The sequence below is a fragment of the Perognathus longimembris genome, chromosome 24, assembly GCF_023159225.1.
Source record: "Perognathus longimembris pacificus isolate PPM17 chromosome 24, ASM2315922v1, whole genome shotgun sequence".
NCBI lineage: Eukaryota > Metazoa > Chordata > Mammalia > Rodentia > Heteromyidae > Perognathus > Perognathus longimembris.
Genome location: NC_063184.1, coordinates 12,617,436 through 12,639,620, shown reverse-complemented (window position 1 = coordinate 12,639,620; position 22,185 = coordinate 12,617,436). Strand labels below are relative to the sequence as shown.

At 41.5% G+C, this 22,185-nt stretch overlaps 1 protein-coding gene across 1 annotated transcript in view; it reads left to right on the top strand.

Annotated features, from left to right (window-relative positions):
- The first annotated feature begins 3,284 nt into the window (after window positions 1-3,284).
- The window catches only part of LOC125341389 (glutamyl aminopeptidase), a 77,892-nt gene continuing 58,991 nt past the window's right edge, over window positions 3,285-22,185 (top strand). Inside the window, 4 exon segments of the mRNA XM_048333390.1 lie at window positions 3,285-3,558; window positions 3,561-3,912; window positions 17,608-17,749; window positions 21,316-21,447. Of these exon segments, the coding sequence (XP_048189347.1) occupies window positions 3,285-3,558; window positions 3,561-3,912; window positions 17,608-17,749; window positions 21,316-21,447 (900 nt within the window).

Genomic DNA, 22,185 nt, shown 5'->3' with positions numbered 1-22,185 from the left:
ATGAAAATATTTAACCCATCTAACAATTTAGTGAAATGTCAGATGATCTTTTCAATAAAAAGGATGGGGGAGGGGGAGCTCAAGATTTCAAATTGCAGGAAGTTGATTTGCCAAATTTAACCACACTCAGATCTCGGAGAGTTTAGTTAGGATTGCTGCAGAATGCAAACTTAATAAATACAAGATGGACCTATAATTTTGAAAAACCATACCTCTTTCTTATTTGCTCTTTTCTGGGAAAACAACACAAATGTTACACTATAGTGGACTGTTTTGCCTGTAATTTTTTTCCTTCCTATTATTTGTTTAGTTTGTAATTCAGGATGGTTTGAGTGTGCTTCACAGAACACAAATCTCTTGAATGGTCTCTCTCTCTCTCTCTCTTACACACACACACACACACACACACACACAAACACACACAGAGTTCTGTGGAGAGTACTCCACAATGTTTCCTCTCTGGGAATCTCTCAGTGTATCACCATCTGGAAGGTGAACAGGAATGGAGAACAATAAATAAGCTTATCTAGCTCAGCTTTGCCTGCTCTGCCAGCATATCTATTACTATGCATAGCCTGCAATGCCAAGTTTTTCGAAGTTATCTAAACCTTGAATATTTTTCTTTTTTCAGAAAACAAAAGCAATGTAACTTCATCCATAGTGCAACATAATATCCATAATACATGATTTCAGACAACCTAAACAAATAAGTTCAACCCTCAGTTTTGTTATTGACCTTATGTGACCTCCAGCAATGACAACCTCTAATTGTCAATTTTATGGTCTCTAAAATAGGTATGATACTAGAGCATCAATTACACAGGGTTACTGGGAAGATTTAAAAGAACAACTTATTTTAATCAATTTTTGTTTGTCTGTTTAACTACTTATTTATTGAACTCAGAGCCTTGGAGCTCTTTTGCTCAAGGTGAATACTCTAACACTTTGAGCCACAGCTCTACTTCCAGTTTTCTGGTGGTTCACTGGAGATAAGAATCTCACAGGCTTTCCTGCCAGGGATGGCCTGGAACCATGATCCTCAGATTTCAGCTGCCTGAGTAGCTAGGATTATAGGCATGAGCCACCAGCATTCAATGAAATGTCTTTTTTATATTGTCTTTAAATAGTTGTACAAAGAAGTTTCAACATGTTGATTTATGAGTACAGGTTGCCTGGAATATAAAATGTTATGAAACTTATATAATTATCAGTGGACTGGTACTATTAGAGACAACTTGGGTATTTATGTCTAGGCCATCCACAAATATAGAGGCCATTAAGAACTGCCCCACCACCTTGTCATTGGGAGTATATTTGGAAAAGAAGAAATGTCCCCCAATACATAAGACAGCCTCAGTTTCCCTAAATCTCTGTGAACCACCAGATCTTAGAATAAGGATGAAATGAATTTTGAAGTTATCCACAAAGGAACACACAAAGTAGCAGCTAACAGAAATTGCTTTAGCATAGGAAGCCAAAGTGGGGTACAGGGAAAGCAGGAAACAACAACAGAGGGTGGGAGCAGAGGGCTCCATGGGTGGTCTTCATCCATAGTATTTATGTCTCCTAATTGGGCTTCACCTAGCTAGCAACTTCCCAATTACCCTGTTTTGATATTATCACCTCAACCTCGAGGCCATAGGTCTGGGTTAGTCTAATAAAAGGTCTTCTGTTCTTCACATCTTTGTTTACATATTTATTCCATTCACTGATTTATAAACACTATACATTTTCTATTGTCAGATCTAATTATTCTTAGGGAAACTGTATCTCCTTTAACATCTATCTACATTGGAGGGGAGGATGATGGGAAGAATGTGGAAGTCTTCATTCATGAAAAGTTGAATCTGGTTCTTGCTTTTCTAGTAATCTGTCAGCCTTATTTCCTGGTTCTGTCTCAAAAAATGCAATCAGCTTTGTTATATATACATATGCACACACACACAGACACACAGACACACACACACATCTGGATTTCCCTACTATCCTTCAACCTTGCCATTCAGATGCAATAATCTTGCCTTGGTAATGGGTCTCCCAATTTTCACACCTGGCATCTTCTCCAAACCTAATTTACAACATCAAGGTCTGGGGAAGTCCATCTCATTTGGATGCAAGCTCCAGAGACAAGTGAGTGGGTGCCTCTCCCCTCTTTCTGTCCTTTCAAATTCTCTCTCCCTCTAATTTATTACATTATATTATGTATCTATTTATTTAAGCTTTTCTATTGCACTAACTCATTCCTTCGTGTTTTTCTTTTCTCTGCCACCCAGAATTTCCTCCAAACAAACTACTTTCTGCTTACCTGGCTCAGCTGTACCCATCCACCAATGCCACCCATATTTACCACCTACAGATCCAAGTGGTCCCTGAGTTCAGGAATCAGGAGTCGCACCGACTCCAGCATCGGATTTCTGCCAAGGGCAGAGTTGGGATGTTTACATAATATAGGGGGGGAAATAAAAAGAATGAAAACACAGCTCCTTTTGCAAGAGACCTGACAAAACCATGAAATCAAAGGAAGCTCTGTAGTTGAGAGAGAGAAGGAGAGAGGGAGAGAGGGAGAAAGACGGGGGGGGGGGCGATTATAAACACAACAGGAAGAAGAACTCATAGACCTAGTGGGAAAGGTTGAGTTTTCCTCTCATATGCACACCTCTTAACCAACAAGCGCTTCTCCCTGGAAACTGCTGACAGCTTCTTTTTTTCTGAGAGAGCAAGAGAGTGAGTGAGAGAAGAGGGGGCGAAAGAGAGATGAAAGAAAAGCAAGAGGGAAGAGAAGAGAGAGAAGAAAGACAGGGAGAGAGAGAGAGAGAGAGAGAGAGAGAGAGAGAGAGAGAGAGAGAGAGAGAGAGAGAGAGAGAGAGAGAGAGAGAGAGAGAGAGAGAGAGAGAGAGAGAGATCCTCCCATTGGCTGCTGAGCGAAGCCTTGTTTTATATTTAACTCACTGGGGCCGGGGAGGGCAGGGGTAGGACCGGGCTGTTTATAAGGGAGAGCGTCCTCAGCGTTCTGGGCCGCGGCTTCCTCCACCTCCGCGGCGTTCGGAGCCTCGCGCCGCCTCCGCTCCTCAGCCCCGCTCCAGGAGTGGCTGGTGGGAAGGGAAGGGACTAGAAAAGCAGCCGGAGGGAGAGGTGTGGAAAAAGCAGACCGGCTGCCAAAGCCGAGATTCCTCCCCACAGAGGAGAGAGAGAGGGGGAAAAAGGAAGTCTGCTGCTGACGTCGGGTAGTTAAATTTAACATCTTTTTTTTTTTTAATGAGTCCCATTTGCGTGGGGAAACAACAATGAACTTTGCCGAGGAAGAAGGCTCTAAGCGCTACTGCATCCGCTCCACACATGTGGCCATCATCTGCACCGTGGTGGTGGCGGTGGGGCTGATCGTGGGGCTCTCCGTGGGCTTAACCAGGACGTGTGCGTCCAGCCAGGACCCCGCTCCGGCTCCATCTCCCCAGCATCCCACCGCCAGCCCCTCGGATCTTCCTCCCCACGACCCGAGCGTCTGTCCCGCCAGCCTAGACGAAAGCGGAGCGTGGATCAACTTCAGGCTCCCCGAGTTCGTGATCCCGAGCACTACGACCTGGAGGTGCGGCCGGTGCTGGAGGAGGACAGCTACACGGGCCGCGTGAGCATCGCCGTGCGCCTGAGCGCGCCCACGCCGCACCTGTGGCTGCACCTCCGCGACGCCCGCATCACGCGGCTCCCCGAGCTGCGCGCGCCCTCGGGGCGGCCGCTGCGGGTGAGGCGCTGCTTCGAGTACAAGAAGCTGGAGTACCTGGTGGTGGAGGCGGAGGAGGAGCTGAAGCCCACCGGGGCCAGCGGCCCCTACGTCCTGAGCCTGGACTTCGCGGGCTGGCTGAACGGATCCCTAGTGGGCTTCTACCGGACCACCTACATCGAGGACGGGAAGATCAAGTAAGGGTCTCGGGGTGGCTGGGCGGCGCCCACCCGTCTGTCCGCTGCTGCCTCCTGCTGCCGGGCCGTCCCTCCTCGGCCTCTCTTAATTGCTGTTTGCTCCTTTATCTACCTGGCTTTCAGCTCCGACGGGCTCATCCCAGAAGCAAGCATTCCTGCCCTGTCGGCTTCCGCAAGGCTCATCCCGAGATCGCAGAGAACCACATGAAAAGTTTGTGGTGAAGAGCAAACGTTTCCTTCCTTCCTTCCTTCCTTCCTTCCTTCCTTCCTTCCTTCCTTCCTTCCTTCCTTCCTTCCTTCCTTCCTTCCTTCCTTCCTTCCTTCCTTCCTCCTTCCTCCCTCCCTCCCTCCCTCCCTCCCTCCTTCCTTCCTTCCCTCCCTCCCCCCCTCTCTGTCTCTCTGTCTCTCCCCCCAGACCCCTTAGCTTTTTCCACTTAGGGCTGGCATGCTACCACCTGAGACACATCTCCAACTGCCCACCTTTTGGTGTTTCGTTGGAGATAAGAGTGTGTCTGATTTGTCTATCTGTCCAGGCTGGCTTTGAACTGGAATTTTCGGATCTCAGCCTCCCGAGTAGCTAGGATTACAGATGTGTGAGCCATTGTTGCCTGGCTAAGGCTGTGTCTCTTTGTCTCCTGTGTTTTACTGGTAGACTCTCAGGAAATCTTCCCTGAGCTCATGCATCATCAGTGACAACCTGGGGATAAATGTTGGTGCCATTACTCATTAGGAGAGAAAATAGGTAGATGTATGTAAATGTATGCCATATATGTATACACACATTTATTGCACCTAATTACTTAATTATAGCATAGATATATACATATATACACTTATGTTTAATATTTATATTTTATGTTATCTACCATATCTATCTTTATCTATGCTGTCTGTCTGCCTGCCTCCTTGCCTGCCCATCCATCCATCCATCCATCCATCCATGCATCCATCCATCCATCATGCTAGCTGGATCATATTTACATGAATCAGTGACTATTACCAGAGTTGTGGTAAAGGCATAAGGTCTCTTACTGAACTCACACAAATCTTTATGCTTGGGAATAGCTCTTGCACCTGGGAGACAGCTACACTCCACCTGAGCTGTCACTGCCCCTGGAACTGCCCTGAGCTCTGTATGCTTGGATTATGAAGAGGTAAATAAATGATTAAGAAAGTTTAGTGTCACAGGTCAGCAGTGTGAGTCTGGCAGTCAGCTTACTTGACATCCTTTTCCTCTCTTGTTTGAAACATTTTTGTAGAGCCAAGCAGACCTTTTGGTTAAAATTCCTACTACTGTTTGTGAGAAAGAACCAGGGAATAAAAAAAAACCCAAAACTTTAAATAGTTCTTCAAGACTGTCTGGTATATACTAATTGTAGGAGAAGTTCATAGTAATTCACAGAAAATATCTGGCAAGATTGTGCACATATCAATCCTAAATCATACCATTGCTAGAAATGTAACAAGTTTATTTATTGTTTCTATTTTAAAATTACATTGGAGGAAACATTTTTTTTTGTTTGGTTTTGTTTCTGTTGCCAGTCCTGGGGCTTTGACTCAGGGCCTGAGCACTGTCCCTGGCTTCTTTTTGCTCAAGGCTAGCACTCTGCCACTTGAGCCACAGCACCACTTCTGGCTGTTTTCTATATATGCGGTGCTGAGAAATCGAACCCAGGGCTTCATGTATACGAGGCAAGCACTTTACCACTAGGCCATATTCCCAGCCCCAAAACATAATTTTTATACAAAACTTCACAATCCAGTAGGAAGCCTAGTAAACATGTTCATGTACATCTTAATACTTTTCTAAGCAACCAGTATTAAAAGTGTACTCTATTTGCTTATCTAGCTATGTGACTTGTAAGTTTGGTAGATCATAAACATGCTTCTTATTTTAAAATATTTTCAAGAATATGATTTTAAAGATTGTGTAATAGCCAGACACTGGCAGCTCATAGCTGTAATCCTAGGCTGAGATATGTAGATCATGGTTCAAAGTCAGCCTGGGCAGTCAAGTCCATGAGACTTTTATCTCCAATTAACTACCAAAACATCTGGAAGTGGAGCCATGGTTCCAGTGGTAGAGGATTAGCCTTGAGCCCAAAAACTCAGGGACAACATCCAGGCCTTGAGTCCAAGCCCCAGGACTGACATGCATACCCGGGTGTGCATGCACACACACATATGATTGTGTTATATCCCCTATTGTTGGGCATCTAAGTTACTTCTAGTATTTAATCATTATAAACAAGAACATAATTGAACATACATCTACTACATGTGTATATCTCTTCATTTTCTTGGGTTAGGTTATTACACTAAAAATAAAATTGCTGGGTGAAAGTATATAAAATACCAAGGAACTTGAAATGTTTCATTTATTCATGACATGAATAAAGCATAGTCAATGCAGAGAGACATCAATATATTCACTATCCAAGGATAGCCCTTCTTAATGTTTAGGTAGGCACCCTTTGTATTTATTTAATTTTTGAAACAAATATGACATTATGTTGTATGGTAGTAAGTGTGCACCATGAGTTTTCAACATCACATCCACTGTTTAACATATCCATTGATACACTTCCATTGAATTTGTGGTAGGTCATTATATAATTCTAATGTAATTAATTCAATTTTGTCATTATATGCATTTTGTGTGCGTGCCGGTCTGGAACTTGAACTTGGGGCCTGGGTCTTGTTATTAGGCTCTTACTTGCTGAAGGCTAGCATGCTACCACTTGAGCCACAACTCCATTTCTGGCTTTTTAGTGATTAATTGGAGGTGACAGTCTCATAGTCTCTTTTGCTCAGTTGGCTTTGAACTGCAGTTCTCAGATCTCAGCCTTCTGAGTAGCTAGGGTTACAGGTGGGAGCCACCAGTGCCTAACTTCCCATTAAATGTATTTGAACTGTTCCTATTTAATGTAATGAAGATCTTTGTAAATAACTATGCACTATTTTTAACTTTTAACTTTACCATTATACACATGCACACACACCCACACACATTTAAAAGTTTGCAAGTAAATTTCTTTTTATTTTGTTTTATTTATTAATTTACTTCATTGTTATTATAGAGGCACTATCCAGAGGGGTTATAAGTACATTTCCTTTTGCACAGTGTCTTCTGTTCCCTCACTCTCTCCCATTCCCTCCCTCCCAGCTCAGCCTACAAGTTGCATAGCTCACTTCCATCCAGAGCATGCCATTGCTACACTTTTTCACCCGAATTTTCCCTCAGATTCTGTGCCCTCTCTCCACCTTCCTACGTGCACATAAATATGCTGTACATAGGTAAAGAATGCAGAATCATCAGCAAAGAAAATACAAATTAAGAAGAGTCCTTTGTTTCCATATCTTTGGAATTCATTTCAGTATGTATATTGTTTTATATACATATGAAGAGGCGCTTGGGTATTGCACCTTTGTGATTTTCTCTCCAGGTGAATTTTTGTTTGCACGAATGTGTGTTACACATATGTATACAAGAAAATGTGTACATGTAGGGCTCCCTACTGACCTTCAAATAATATCTCTCAAATTCTACGTACTATTTCTCTAAGCCCTACCACAGCATAGTGATTTTTCTATAGTGTATGCTAATTTCTGAGAGAAAAAGACATTCTATTCATCTTACAAGGATTCTGAAAATCCATTAATGTAAAGTGAAAATGAATCAAAAAGTTTTTTTTACTCACCAAAAGTTTGATAAACTAATTCATAGGTTGTAAAGATGATAGCAAATTTAACAAACTAGTTATTAAATAAATGAAGTAAAATTTTACATACTATAGTAGAGGCCCCAATTATGGAACAAATTTCCATTCATATATCTGTTAGCTGATATGTAAGTTTAAGATACATCATATACTCAAATATATGATACTCACTCTGACTTCTTGGATTACTTTTCTATATTAGTTAACTCTATCCCCAGAAATGTGTGTGTGTTACACACACATACATATTTGAGAGGGCTACTCTGAAGAATCAGCTTAATGTTAGGTTGATCAATGCAAAATGGTAGCAAGCTTGGGGAGGAAGCAACTACCCAGCTGGGTTCTCACTGAGGACCGGACATCCTGAGTTGACCAGTTTCCAGTGGAAATGGACACAGGACTGGTAACTGCAGTTGGTCAACAGCCATGGGTCAGAGCTTTCACATTGCACAGGATGTTTCTAGGACTGTGTTACACATGGCTTTGGAGCTGGTCCAGAATTTTCTCAACAACCCCATTTAGGCTAAATGGAACACTTACTTTTCTTGTTGTAAAAGATTTTAAACACAGGAGAAAAATGCATTATAGTACTTTTTCTTTCTTCTAATCCTATACGAGCATTTTGACAATGCAGTCCCTGGGAGGTAGAGGAGGGTTCTCATCCACGAAATCCCCAATCCTCGCCAGGGCGAGGTCACAGGACAGCCCCAAGCAGTGCGCTTCAGCACATATCATGTTTCTACAGACCTTACAAACACATTTTTAAGTACAGAGCCAAAATCCATGTTCTCAGTTATTTGACCGATTAAAATTGTACAGATTTGTGGGATAGTTTGATGCATGTATACATTGTGTCACGTTCACATCAGAGTGTGTCTGTCTCTTTGAATGTTGTGAGGAAAAGATTCAAAATCCTTTCATCTAGATTTTTTTTTTGAAATCTGCAGTATATGCAATCACCTTATTATGCAATAGTACACCAGCTCCTCTAGCTTTTATCTAACTGTAACTTTGTTCTCACAGACCAAAGTTTCCCCATCCTTTCTTACTTCCTTCCCTCTCCACTCCCTGGTAAATACTCTTCTACTCTCCACCTCTCTGAAACCAACTTTTTCAGATTCCCTATCAGTGAGCTCATACAGTGCTTGCTCAACAATGTTGGTCATGTTTTACTGAACAACATAATGATCTCCACTTCCACTCATTGCTACAGAGAAGCAAAATTTTTATCCTTTAGTTGACTGAATAGTATTCCATTGTGTAGATATACCATTGTGTAGATATATCTGCTTATCAGCTGTGATAACAATCTGGTTGATTCTGTTGTTTTTTTGTTATTGTAAATAGTGATGCCATTGACAAACATAGAGTGCACGTGTCTCACTAATTTAATTTCTAAAAAGTCTATTTTCTGACCTTTCTGCCTTAACATTAGACTTAATTTGGGAGCTGAGTGTTAGGTAGTTTGAGATATCAATGTGACATCAATGGAAACAAAACATGTTTACACTTAGTACTATAATCAGCATTCCCTGTATTTTCAGAACTAAACCAGTCAGATTAAAGCTCACAAAGAGGAAACAACAAATCCAGGGTTCTTTTCCTCAGGACTGAGAGTTAAAGAGAGAGTGGACAAAGCAAGTGAATCCTAAAGTTTAGTTTCTTAGCAGTAATAAATGATCATGCCAGGGGCAGATCCTGGAGGAGAAATCTTGAGAAATTTTAAGTCACTTCTCCTTTCTAACACACCCCTTCTTACTCACAAGTCTATGGGTGTCTGAGAAATAGCAGTTGACAAGAATTGTGATCTTTGGGATGAGTTCCTCACCCCATAGTCTTTCTCCTACACTTTCTCATTATCCTAGACAGGAATTCCCATCTTCTTCCCCTCCCCCCCCCAAAAAAAAATCTCCCTTCATATCTCCAATGTGTATATTTTCTTCTCCCAAACACTCATTTCTTTCCCAGTGTTTAGGTTATTCTCACATATAATTTCGCAGAGTTCTTAATAGACCTGGCATGGAAAAAAATGGAAAGAAAGGAGACATTGTTGAGTTAAGTTAGTTTGTGCTGCTGGGTGCCAGTGGCTCACGCCTGTAATCCTACCTACTCAGAAGGCTGAGATCTAAAGACTGAGGTTTGAAGCCAGACAGGGCAGGAAAGTCTGTGAGACTCTTGTCTCCAATTAACCACCAAAAAGGCTGGAAGTGATGAGTTGCTCAAATGGTAGAATGCTAGCCTTGAGCAAAAAAGCTCAGGGACAGTGCCCAGGACCTGAGTTCTAGACCCAGGACCAGCATACAAAAAAATTAGTTTGTGCAATAAGGCCATTTTTTTCTCTCTCTTCCTTCCTTCCTTCCTTCCTTCCTTCCTTCCTTCCTTCCTTCCTTCCTTCCTTCCTTCCTTCCTTCCTTCCTCCCTCCCTCCCTCCCTCCCTCCCTCCCTCCCTCTCTCCCTCCCTCCCTCCCTCCTTCCCTCCCTCCCTCCCTCCCTCTCTCTCTTTCTCTTTGCCAAGCCTGGGGCTTGGGACTCAAGGCCTGATCACTGTCCCTGGCTTCTTTTTGCTCAAGGCTAGCACTCTATCTCAAGCCACAGCTCCACTTCCATCCTTTTCTGTTTATGTGGTGCTAAGGGCTTCATGCATGCTAGGCAAAACCCCTATCATTAAGCCCCATTCCCAGCCCCATTTTTATTTCTTGAACTCACTGCCTCACACTTGCTAGGCAAGCAGTCTACCACTTGAGGGCACCCCTCAAGTGGTAGAACACTAGCCTTGGGCAAAAAGGCTCAGGAACAGAACCGGGCTCTGAGTTCAAGCCCCAGGGTTGGCATAATGGGGGTGCAGACTAATACAGTGTGAAGTTTCCTATCTGTGACTCTGGAAGCTTCTGAGGGAGTTCCTGAGAAGAGCTATGTAAGTATTCAAGTATGATTATATGAATATATGCAAATATTTTCACATAGGCTTCCTGAGTTTCATATACTTTGCACATGCCGGGACATAGTGTGTTGCAAAAGCCCCTGTCCTATAAGTAGTAAGTTCAGCTTTCACCAACACCATTACCCCCTTCTACTTTGTCATAGTGGAAAATTACCCTTTATTCCCACTTCCCACCCTTTTGGAAGGGAAAAATTTGTCACGTCTTTTTTTGGCGTTGGAATGCATGGTTTAAGGACCAAAAATCATTGGAATGGACAGGAAGTACAAGAATTTAAAAAGAGGGACAGATACCTCTAATTTGGATTTTCAGGATGTTTTTCATAACTGCCAGGGTTTAAATTGAATTTTGACATTACTATGAGGGGATTTCCATAGACGGAGGCTAATGTAAAGGTAAAAAATTTTCCAGGTAATCATAATAGGACAAGAACTTTAACCTAGGAGGGATGGCGGTTATTATGAAGAGGCTAGGCAGAGGTAACCCTGGGTACTACACAGGGTAGAAGAGAGAGGATAACAATGACAGGCTAGCAGTGTTAACCAGTGACTCTAGATGTGGATGGAGAAGGAAAGAAGGCAATCAACAGCCAAGTCTACAGAAGACACTTTGATGACCCAAGGGAGATCATCCAAAGGGATTGTCCAAAAAACACAGTAATTTCTGGAGGGAGGGAAGAACGCCCATGGAGAAAAGCAGATCTGCAGAATGATTGACAGTGGGAGGGACTAAATTTAGGGATCTAGGATAGGGCTCATCTTTGATTTCTAATGAAAATAGAAAAAAAGGAGCTAAGCTAGAGGGAAAGCCTACAGGTTCTATATTAGACCTCTTGAAGGCTTTGTCAGATATCTAAGAAGAGATAACTCACAGACATTTGAATAAGTCTGAAGTAAATGGTTTAAATTTGTTATGAGGCAAATAGAAAAATCAATGAGATGATCATGCATGTGCGTGCGTGCATGTATGCGTGTGTGTGTGTGTGTGTGTGTGTAATTCTCATATGCATGGATGTCTATGCTCTAAACAAGGGGATTTTTTTTAATTATCTAAACTTCAGAACATTGTACAAGGGGGTTACAATGTAACATGTCCCTGTTCATTTTCTCATTCTTTAATCCTCTCTTACTATCCTCTCTTCCAATCTTGTTTCAGCTTTCTAGATTTCATTTTCTTAAACTGTCTGCTGATTGTTCAAGAGGTTTACTCCATGGTGTTTTAGCCCTATATAAACTATACTTTAGCCAATGAAATCGTGTATTATCTTGACATTTTATTTGTAGTCAGCAAGTACTACATTCTCAGCTTGATCTGTCAAGTGACTAAGATATATTATCAGTCAAAAGTGAGATTTTGGAGAAGGTTCTGTTGATTCGTTGCCAAATGCTTTAGTAGTTTCCTTTATTTTGGAAGCAAGGAAAATGAATTTTTTTTGGAAAAAAAAATGACTTGACCTTGTGTATCTTCTGAATAGAAAATCAAATAACTGGAAATTGAATTAGGTAATTGGCTGGGTCACTCAAACCTCCAAACACTGAGGTCTTCGTAATCTCAGTGGGTTTCCTTGTACTGACTATGTTAGCTCCTCTGCACAATTCTGGAACCCTTGATTTGCTCTGCTAAGATACTTAGCATTTGTGGCTGCTGCTCCTGCATGACAAGTCCTTTGTTTAAGGATTTCACCCAAACACTGGTGTTTATTTTACTGGCTTAAGTTATGAAATTGCTGAACATGACCCAAGAGTCTACAGTGGGAAAGTTATTTATGAGATAATCAGGCAGATTTGGCAGGAGGGAGGATTTTTTTTCAGTTGATTCAGAGTCAACTGGACTTCCTTTTCTCTTCTCAGGTCACCTTGACCTGAGACTCTGAGAAATTAGAGGAATTTTCTTCCCACTGGTAAATTAGCAGGCTAAATGGATTTTTTTAAAATCATGTGTTAGGGCCAGTGGTCATTTATTAACATCCCATAGATAGGTATCTATGGAGAACTGTTTACCTCAGCTCATTTTCCTCTGAAGGTAATTATAAGGACATGTGGAAGAGTTACTTATGAACCTACTGTGCTATGTCTTAGGCATTTTTTAGTTAATTTGCAACACAACTCATCAGATTTCAAAAAGAATTCTAATCACTGAGGAAATACTCTCCTGGGAAACTGTGATATAAAATTGTTTTATCTTGCTGTCTTATTTACTTTATTTTCAAATTTGCATCATATTTAGAAAAACTTAGTCATCATGGATGGATTGGCATAAATCAACAGAGGCTTCTGAGTTCTTCAGTAGTACATGAGAAAAGCAACAGCTTATCAGTTTTAAAAATAGTTACATTTGACAGGCAATGACTCACACCTGTAATCCTAGCTGATCTGAGGATTGTGGTTCAAAGTCAGCCTGGTCAGGAAAGTATATAAGAGTCTTATCTCCAATTAACTAGCAAAAAGCTGGAAGTAGAGCAATATTTCTATTCAAGAGGGCTGGCCTTGAAGAAAAAAGCTCAGGGACAGAGACCAGGTCTTGAGTTCAAGTCCCAGGACAGGCACACACACACAAAATTTTACAGTTATGGTTAGAATATGAAATGCTCCACTTTAGACCATGTGTTGGACTCTTGGTCTCCATCTGGTGGCGCTGTTTTGGGAAGTATGGAAACTTCAAGAGGTGGAGTCTAGCTGGTGGAAGTAGGTCATTTGAGGCTACTTTTGAAAGTTAGGTCTGGCTCATGGTCCTTTGTTCTCTGTGGGGGTGTTTCCTGTCAGCCATGAGCTAGGCAGCCTCCCCTCCAAATGTTCCCACCACTAAAACCTTGTGCTTCGCTAGGAGCCTAGAATCAATAGAACCAAGGACAGTGGACTGAAATCTCTGAAGCTGTGAGCCAAAGTAAGCCTTTCTTAAAGCTGTTTCTATTGGCAATTTGTGACTGGTGAGAAAAGTAACCAGTCCAATGTCCTATAATGTTTATACACAAAATAATTCAGTTCCAGTGCATAGTCTAAGCAAACAAACGAGTTTTAAATACCTTAGGTTGTAGAAAATGCTCTATCAGTTAGGATTTGATGTGATGGTCCCCCCTCCCCTCCAATAAGCCCTGTACTCTTGAGGCTGAGGAAGGAGGAGAATCATAGTGAGACTAACACAGTAACAACAGCACTACCACAAGGAATTATACTTAGCCTTCTATATTTACATGAAGTAGAATGAGGTAGGTCCTAACCCCATGCTATAAATCTCAAAGAAATTCCCACTAAACTATGTGTGAGTGTCCCCAGACTTTGGGAAGAGGCCAGGCATGCTGTGATAACTACGTTTTACAATCTGAGGACACTAAAGGCAGCTAAGGACACTAAAGGTTATATGACTTCCCGCTCAAGATTATTGTTACAGCAAAGGTACAGCTAGAATCCAAGCTAGAAGAGAGCGTTTGTTCTCTAAATCACCTAGCTCTGAACACACGTATTATAGTCTGGTGGGTGGAGAGATGTCCCATGAACTGCACTGACCTGCTGAGAGGATCGCTGAGGTGGGCCAGATTCTCTGCACAAACACACCTCCAACAGTTCTTCACCATGTCTACCTCTCCAACAGTTCTTCACCATGCCCACACCTCCAACAGTTCTTCACCATGTATACCCCTCCAACACTTCTTCACCATGTCCACAGGCAAACTCGGATTATGTAATTTAGGAGGACAAATTTTGCCTACCATCGGCAGAACCTTTTTTCTTTTTTAAGAAAGCATGAGTTCATTTTTTTTTCTATCCTGGATTTTTAGGAGTGTATACTTAAAAATGTGTAGAAAGAGGGAAATGGAGGACTTGAAAACCTATACCATGGCCATTTCTTAGGAAATATAATTCCACCCTCCTCCCCACAGGAAGGCTGTCTCCTCTCTCAGGTTGCTCTTAACCCCCACTCAATTAATCAAATGAGTATAAACCTTCATTTGGGAATATAAATTCCCCCTCTTACTTTCACACATTCCCAAATCAGTTCGCTGATTTATATCTGAAATGTGGATGTGTGACTAAACGGAAAGATTCTTGTAGGGGAGTGATTTTTCCTTTTCCTCTGCCCCCTGGGTGGGGGGGGGGAGCCAGAAGCAAAACTTCAGAAGCCAGAATTAAGAAGAAAAAGATAGCTGACTAAAACGTAAGATTGGCTGGATCTTATTATAAAACCTTAATACCCCAGGAATGTATAAATTTTTTAGAGTCTGATCTGTAAGGTATTAGAAATTTCAATTTACTGAACAGTTAACATCATGGGATGGGTCAATAGTTATTCTTTTACAGAAGAAGTATCTTTTCTGTACAGATTTAGTTTTTTTTAAATTAGCTTTAGTTGTATAAAAGGTTTCAATTCTACATGTCAGTTTATAAGTACAATGGGTCTTGATCAATGGCCCCTCTTCCATCATTCTTCCATCACCTCACTGTCTGTACCAACCCCACCCATCTCTTCTTTTTGCTCAAGGCTAGCACTCTACCACTTGGGCCACAGCGCCACTTCTGGCTTTTTTTAATATATGTGGTGCTGAGGAATTTAACCCAGGGCTTCATGTATGTGAGATGAGCATTCTACCACTAGGCCATATTCCAGCCCTTATTATTATTATTATTATTTTTTTTTGGCCAGTCCTGGGCCTTGGACTCCGGGCCTGAGCACTGTCCCTGGCTTCTTCCCGCTCAAGGCTAGCACTCCGCCATTTGAGCCACAGCGCCGCTTCTGGCCGTTTTCTGTATATGTGGTGCTGGGGAATCGAACCTAGGGCCTCGTGTATCCGAGGTAGGCACTCTTGCCACTAGGCTATATCCCCAGCCCCTTATTATTATTTTTAAATATAGATTCAGTTTTTTTGGTCAAGGTCTTAACAAGTAATTTTTTATTTTGAGAACAATTTTTGGAATAACTGCTAAAATATTATTAGATAGAGGCTGACTGTGCTGTTATATATTTTGAAGATAAATTAATGGATGTAATAAATCATTGAGCCAGAATTAAACACAGACTCTACTCTGTGAAAGTCTCCCCATCTCTCCTCTGCAAAGCTGGCTCAGCTTGTGTTTGGACTCAGATCCTGGTTTGCTAGGCTTTGGCCACACCCCGAAGCTCTCTCTTCCCCTATCACTGGGAGTTCTTTTCCACCCAAGGGAAATTGTCTTGGCCATTCTTTCTGCTAGAACCTGTTTTCCTTCATCTTCACCTGTCTGGCTGCTTGTCATCATATAAAGCGGCAGCCCATCATTTACTCTAAGGGCCACCTGAAGATGCTCATTCCCTTTCCTCTGTCTCTTCAGACTGTTTTACATTCTATACAGCTCTCATAATTTACTTCTTGTGTGGTTACTGTCTGTCCTTTCCTTGTGTATGCTGCCTTTCTTTTGTCCCTCAGCACCTGGAACAATGTGTGCAAATGCACACATGTGTATATATGTGTATATATGAGATCATGTGTGTGGGCACACATATCTTTGAGGGATGTCATGCTATAATATTTGTGGGGCTAATGGACGATCTGATATTTTAGATTCGTATATTTTAAGTACTCCCTGAGAATCATCAAGGGTACAATATTTTACTTACATAAAATATTGATGAACTTAAACCAGCATTTCTTTACTTTTCATTTCTATTATACTTTTTACTCGGCTAAGCTTTCTGTTGAGCAAACATAAAACACAACTCTTGTGTTATTATAGGGCTACAGGGGGAAAGTATGTGTTGCTAAGTGCAGGTAGCTCATACCTGTGATCCTAGCTACTCAGAAGGCTGAGATCTGAGGACCCAGGTTCAAAGCCAGCCCTGGCAGAAAAAATCTTGAGACTCTAATGAACCAGTAAAATGTTGGACTGGAGGCTTATCTCAAGTGGGAGCATACAAAAAGAAAATGGTATATGTTTGTGGATTGTTGTGCAAATTATTTAGAGAAAATAGTATATTCATTTTAGCGTTCTAGCAATAATACATATTAACATTTTAGGTAATTTAGGCCTGTCTAGTAATAGCCAAAGAAAGCTGTTGTCTCCTTTTAGAAGTAATTTTTTTTTAATCAACAGTTTTTTTGGGGGGTGGGGGGCGAGTAGGAGTGTGGTTCAAGTGATAAATTGACAGCTTTGTCTGAAAAAATTAAGCAGGAGAATGAATCCCTGAGTTCAGACTCCAGGGCCTTCACACACACACACACACACACACACACACACACACACACACACTTGATAAAAAGTTTTTGATGCTGAAAATTGAACCCCATGTGCTCTACTGCTAAGCTATCTATCTTTCTCTCACTCCTGTGAGTTTGAACCAGGCCAGAGTTCTGTTCACCTGGGATTTCTCAGCCCTGGCTATGAATGGAAAAGAAAGTGTGTGTTTTGTAATGTGCTTTGAAGGTAGGATTGGAGATTCTAGAAGCTACTCCCCTGTGGTGGGATGGAACACACCTGCTCACTGCTCTTAGGGCAGGTAGACACAGGTCTTTTGCTCTGACTCTGTTTTATCTCCTTGTGCCTCACTGGCTTTGGGTGGAGGGAACATCTCTTATAATTGGATTAATTCTTGCTCTTCTAGCAGATTATTAGTTATAGCATCAAAATATTTAAAACTAGGGATCAAGATATTGAAAGGGGCTGGGGATATAGCCTAGTGGCAAGAGTGCCTGCCTCGGATACACGAGGCCCTAGGTTCGATTCCCCAGCACCACATATACAGAAAACGGCCAGAAGCGGCGCTGTGGCTCAAGTGGCAGAGTGCTAGCCTTGAGCGGGAAGAAGCCAGGGACAGTGCTCAGGCCCTGAGTCCAAGGCCCAGGACTGGCAAAAAAAAAAAAAAGATATTGAAAGGATTTTTATTAATTTGTTGTTAAATTAAAAGCTTCAGGTAAGAGTTTCAGTGTAACTAGACAGTTTCCTAGATGGAAATTCACATTTAGAGAGATGATAGATATAACTACACCGTTCACACCTTTTTCTATTAGCATAGATTTAGGGGCTGTGGAAAGAAGCAGTATAGACTGTGTTGGTGTGTTTGTTTTTCAGGAGCATAGCAGCCACTGATCACGAACCAACTGATGCCAGGAAATCTTTCCCTTGTTTTGATGAGCCCAACAAAAAGGCCACTTTCACAATATCTATTGTCCACTCCAATGAATATGAGGCCCTCTCAAATATGCCAGTAGAGGTAAGTATTATTAAGTTTTGTTTGAACGCAAATAGTTTACAATAGCTTCTGAATCGTCTGATTTGCTATGGAAGAGAATCCAATGAATTATAAGACAAAATGTTCACTAATTGTTGACTTAGAAGATTAAGAATATATTTTAGCAGTTCTTCTCTCTTTTTTCCCCTTGAGTCCAAAAAAGTCATGGAGCTCAGATATCATAGTCTGGTGATAACATAATTTTCAGTTCTTAAACAGGAGAAAACACAAAAAAAAATCCATCCCTTAGAGTCCTGCTTAACCAACCCAAATTTCCTAGTCACGACAAATAAGTGACAAACTGGAGTCCTAGATACAGTCTAATCAAGAACCTACTCCCTACTTTACTTTATAGTTGGACACAAACACAGTTTGAAAACCAGATGATAGAGCTCTAAAGAATCATTACTGAGACTGGGCACTGATGGCTCATTTCTGTAATCCTAACTACTCAGGGGGATAAGATCTGAGGATCACGGTTCAAAGCCAGCCTGGGCAGGAAAGTTCTTGAGACATTTATCTCCAATTAACTACTAAAAAGCTGAAAGTGACTTGACAAGTAGAACATTAGCCTTGAGAAATACTAAAGGACAATGCCCAGGTCCTGAATTCAAGCCACACTGAAGGTACAAAATATAAATAATAATCATGACTGAAGGACTGCATTGTAGAAGTCGATTTCAGAGATTGCCATGCCCAGAGATACTCTGGTAAGCAGAATGTTGTTTGTTTTTTTTTGCCAAATGTCTAATAGTTAACAGCCTATAATAATTTCTGCTTATATAATAATGAAGACTCTTCTTTCTGCTCCTTGTCTCCATAATGGATGGTGTGGTTAACTAAATGGGATTACATAAAAGTTATAGTTGACGTATTAAATTATCAGATACTTTCTAGGATGTATTTTTCCTCTACCTAGTCCCAGAAGGACTTCCTAGCTGAAATTATACCCCCTTTCATTCTGATTATCTAAAATAGTGTCACCAAAATTCACCCCTCCTTTTTCTTTTCTTTCTTTCTTTCTTCTTTTTTTTCTTTTGCTTGTAAGGCTTTTAAATCCATTTTATTAGATTACTTGATGAAATCTTTATGCACGTGAAGTAAATTCAACACTGCTAAGTAATAAAATATTCCTTGAAAAATAAAAAAGTAAAAAACAAAACCTGTATAGGAGTTAAAAGGTAACCTGTCATCTGTCATGCATACCTTAGTGTGAATTACCTTTTTTTTTTTTTTTGGTAGGCTGTGGGGCTTGAACTCTGGGCCTGGGTTCTGTCCCTGAGCTCTTCAGCTAAAGGCTAGTGCTCTACCAGTTGAGCCACAGCACCACTTCCGGATTTCTGGTGGTTCATTGGAGACAAAAGTCTCACGGACTTTCCTGCCTGGGCTGGCTTTGAACTGAGATCCTCAGATCTCAGCTTCCTGAGTAGCTACGATTACAGGCATGAGCCACTGGGTGCCGGCTGATGTGTGAATTATCTTATCAGCTGGTTTTCTCTCATGTCAGACAGCTGAGAAGTTAAGTTTAGACTGCAGAAGAAAGAGGAAAGGATGAACTTAAAAGTATAAGGCATCCCTCTCAAAGATGGTATCAGGACATGGTGTCCTGACAATGCCTTAGCATGGATGAGGGGAAATGAAGGAAGAAGGAGAAAGTGGGCAGAGTTGTCAACTTCTGCCTAAGATCTCCCCTTGGACATCTCACAGTTTCTTTCCCCACATTCTATTATTTGCCTAGATCCAGGCAAGAGGCTTAGAAGAAGGAAGAGTTTCTGGGTCCTTAGCAGATCAAAACCAATAAATCTACACTTGCATTGTGTATTAGCTTACCTCACTGGGACTTCCCTCCCATCATCTCCCCTCCCCTTTTTGGTGTTGTGCTGGTACTGGGGCTCAGGGTCAGGGTCAGAATGCTGTCTCAGCATTTTCTGCTAAAGGCTGGTGCTCTACCATTTGAACCACACCTCCACTTCCCACTTTTTGGTGGGTTAATTGGAAACCAGAGTCTCAGGGACTTTTCTGCCTGAGATGGCTTTGAACCAAGATTCTCAGATCTTCACCTCCTAAGAACAAGGCATGTGTCACCAGATCTAGGCTCCTGAATCTCTTTTTAAAGCTTTTCATGTAGCGAGTGGATACAATACACACACATACACACACACATAACACATATACATATGTGTATGTGTTTATAGGTGTATTGGAGTTTGAACTCAGAACCTCTCACTTGTTAGGCATGCACTCTACCACTTGAGCCACAGCTGTTTCTTGCTTCAGCTATATTCAGATAAGGTCTCAATGCCAGCAAGAGTTTGGCAAGTGCTCATAGTTGGAGCATTAGGACTGGTGATTCACAAGGGCCTCAGGCTCACAGGCCCTGGATGGGGTGGTAGCTTTGTCCAGCAATGCGATTCTGCTCTCTGTCCATGGTCGGTGAGGCATTGACATTCATAGCTGTCCTTAAGCCTTAAGGATAGACAATCAGAGGTGAGAAAGAAAAGCTAACTTTAATAACTCCTGACACAGCTGGTGCCCTCTGTATATAGTCAGTCCGCAAGTGCCTGCTCACTTCCTCCTCTCCACAAGGTATTGTTCTGCACGAAGAAATCCCAGTACCTAAGATATCATGGTCTGGATACTCTGACCAGTATAAAAAGTCAAAATTGTATTGCTCCCTCAATACCTTCAATCTATTGCAGTACTGAAAATAAAGTAGCTTTCTTTGGTTGTTGTATGGAATTTTTCATCTTTATAATGGTGCAAGGTGAAATACATTCGGGTAGAAACCATACATAGCCTTTAGTCTTTTTGAAAAATTTAATCTTTGAGTACCCTTTGTGTGTGTGTATGTCAGCACTGGGGTCTGAACTCAGGGCCTCATGCTTTCTTTTAGCTTTTTTCACTTAAGGCTGGCACTGTATTACTAGACCCACAGCTCCTCTTCTGGCTTTTTGTGCTGGTTAGTTGGAGATCAGAGCCTCTCAGATATGTTTGCTTCCTCAGGTTGGCTTTGAACTATGATCCTCAGGAGACTTCCTGAGTAACTGGGATTACAGGCGTGAGGCACCAGTGTCCACCTGACTCTTGAGCTTTAATTAAGAACTCTGACATGAGAGTGGAACTTGGGGAAGCAATTTCTTTGTCCAGGAACATGATTGATCTGGGTCAAGGGAGTGTACTGGGGCTTGAACTCAGGGCCAGGGTGCTGTCCCTGAGCTTTTTATTGCACTAGCCTAGTGCTATACCACTTGAGCCATAACTCTACTTCTGACTTTTTGGTGCTTTGTTTGTTTATTATGTGGTGCTGAGGAATTGAACCCAGGGCCTCATTCATGCTAGGCAAGTACTCTACCCCAAAGCCACATTCCCCGCCCTGACTTTTGGTGTTTAGTTGGAGATATGAGTCTCACAGACTTTCCTGTCCATGCTGGCTTTAAACCTTGATCCTCCGATCTCAATTTCCTGAGTAGCTAGGATTACAGGTGTGAGCCACTGGTGCCTGCGGTGATTGATCTTTGGATGAATAAAAGATTTTTCCTTTGCTATAGAAAAAAGAAGCACTGGATGCCAAATGGAATCGAACAACTTTTGAGAAGTCAGTTCCCATGAGTACTTACTTGGTCTGCTTTGCTGTGCACCAATTTACCTCCATAAAGAAAATGTCAAATAGCGGAAAACCGGTAAGCCCCATTCTATTTTGAATTCTTACTGCCTATGCCTTGGTGGTAAACTTTGTTTTCTTGCACACTTGTTTGTTTGGGTGTTTCCAGACAACTGACTGTAAAAGCCCATTGTCACCAGGGTGCAGAGGCTTAACAACACCTCACAGAGCATAGGAAAGGTAGAAGCGTGCATGACAGATGGAAGTATGCAGAGCCTTGAAGTATTCTCAGAGGAAAACTTACCATGAACTCCAAGTGAGCTCCTACATGCATAGAGCAAATACACTAAAATATTTGGGTATATCCAGCACAGCATGCAGATGGATGGGTGTGCTGGGCAGAGGCGGGTCGGGTCCCAAGCAGAAACCCGAGATGAAGGAGAAGAAAAGAGCAAAGATGGTAACCAAGAACGGAGAAGTTAGTGATTCAAAATGGGACAGCGGTAAAGTGTCAAATGCAATTATAACATAATATATAGTATATATATCATGTATATATATTACACAATTTATATATATTATATAACATTATACACATACAACATATAGTATATACATACTAAAATGTATATAACATAAAATGTATATAATATAGACATTATACACTATGTAATGTATATGCTATATAATAATCACAAAATATTACACCATATATCATACAATATGGAATGTAAAATAACATGATATCCAATCTACAATATGATATCATGCATAAAATAGTAGATGAAACGTATTTTGGACAAAAATATCAAGGCAA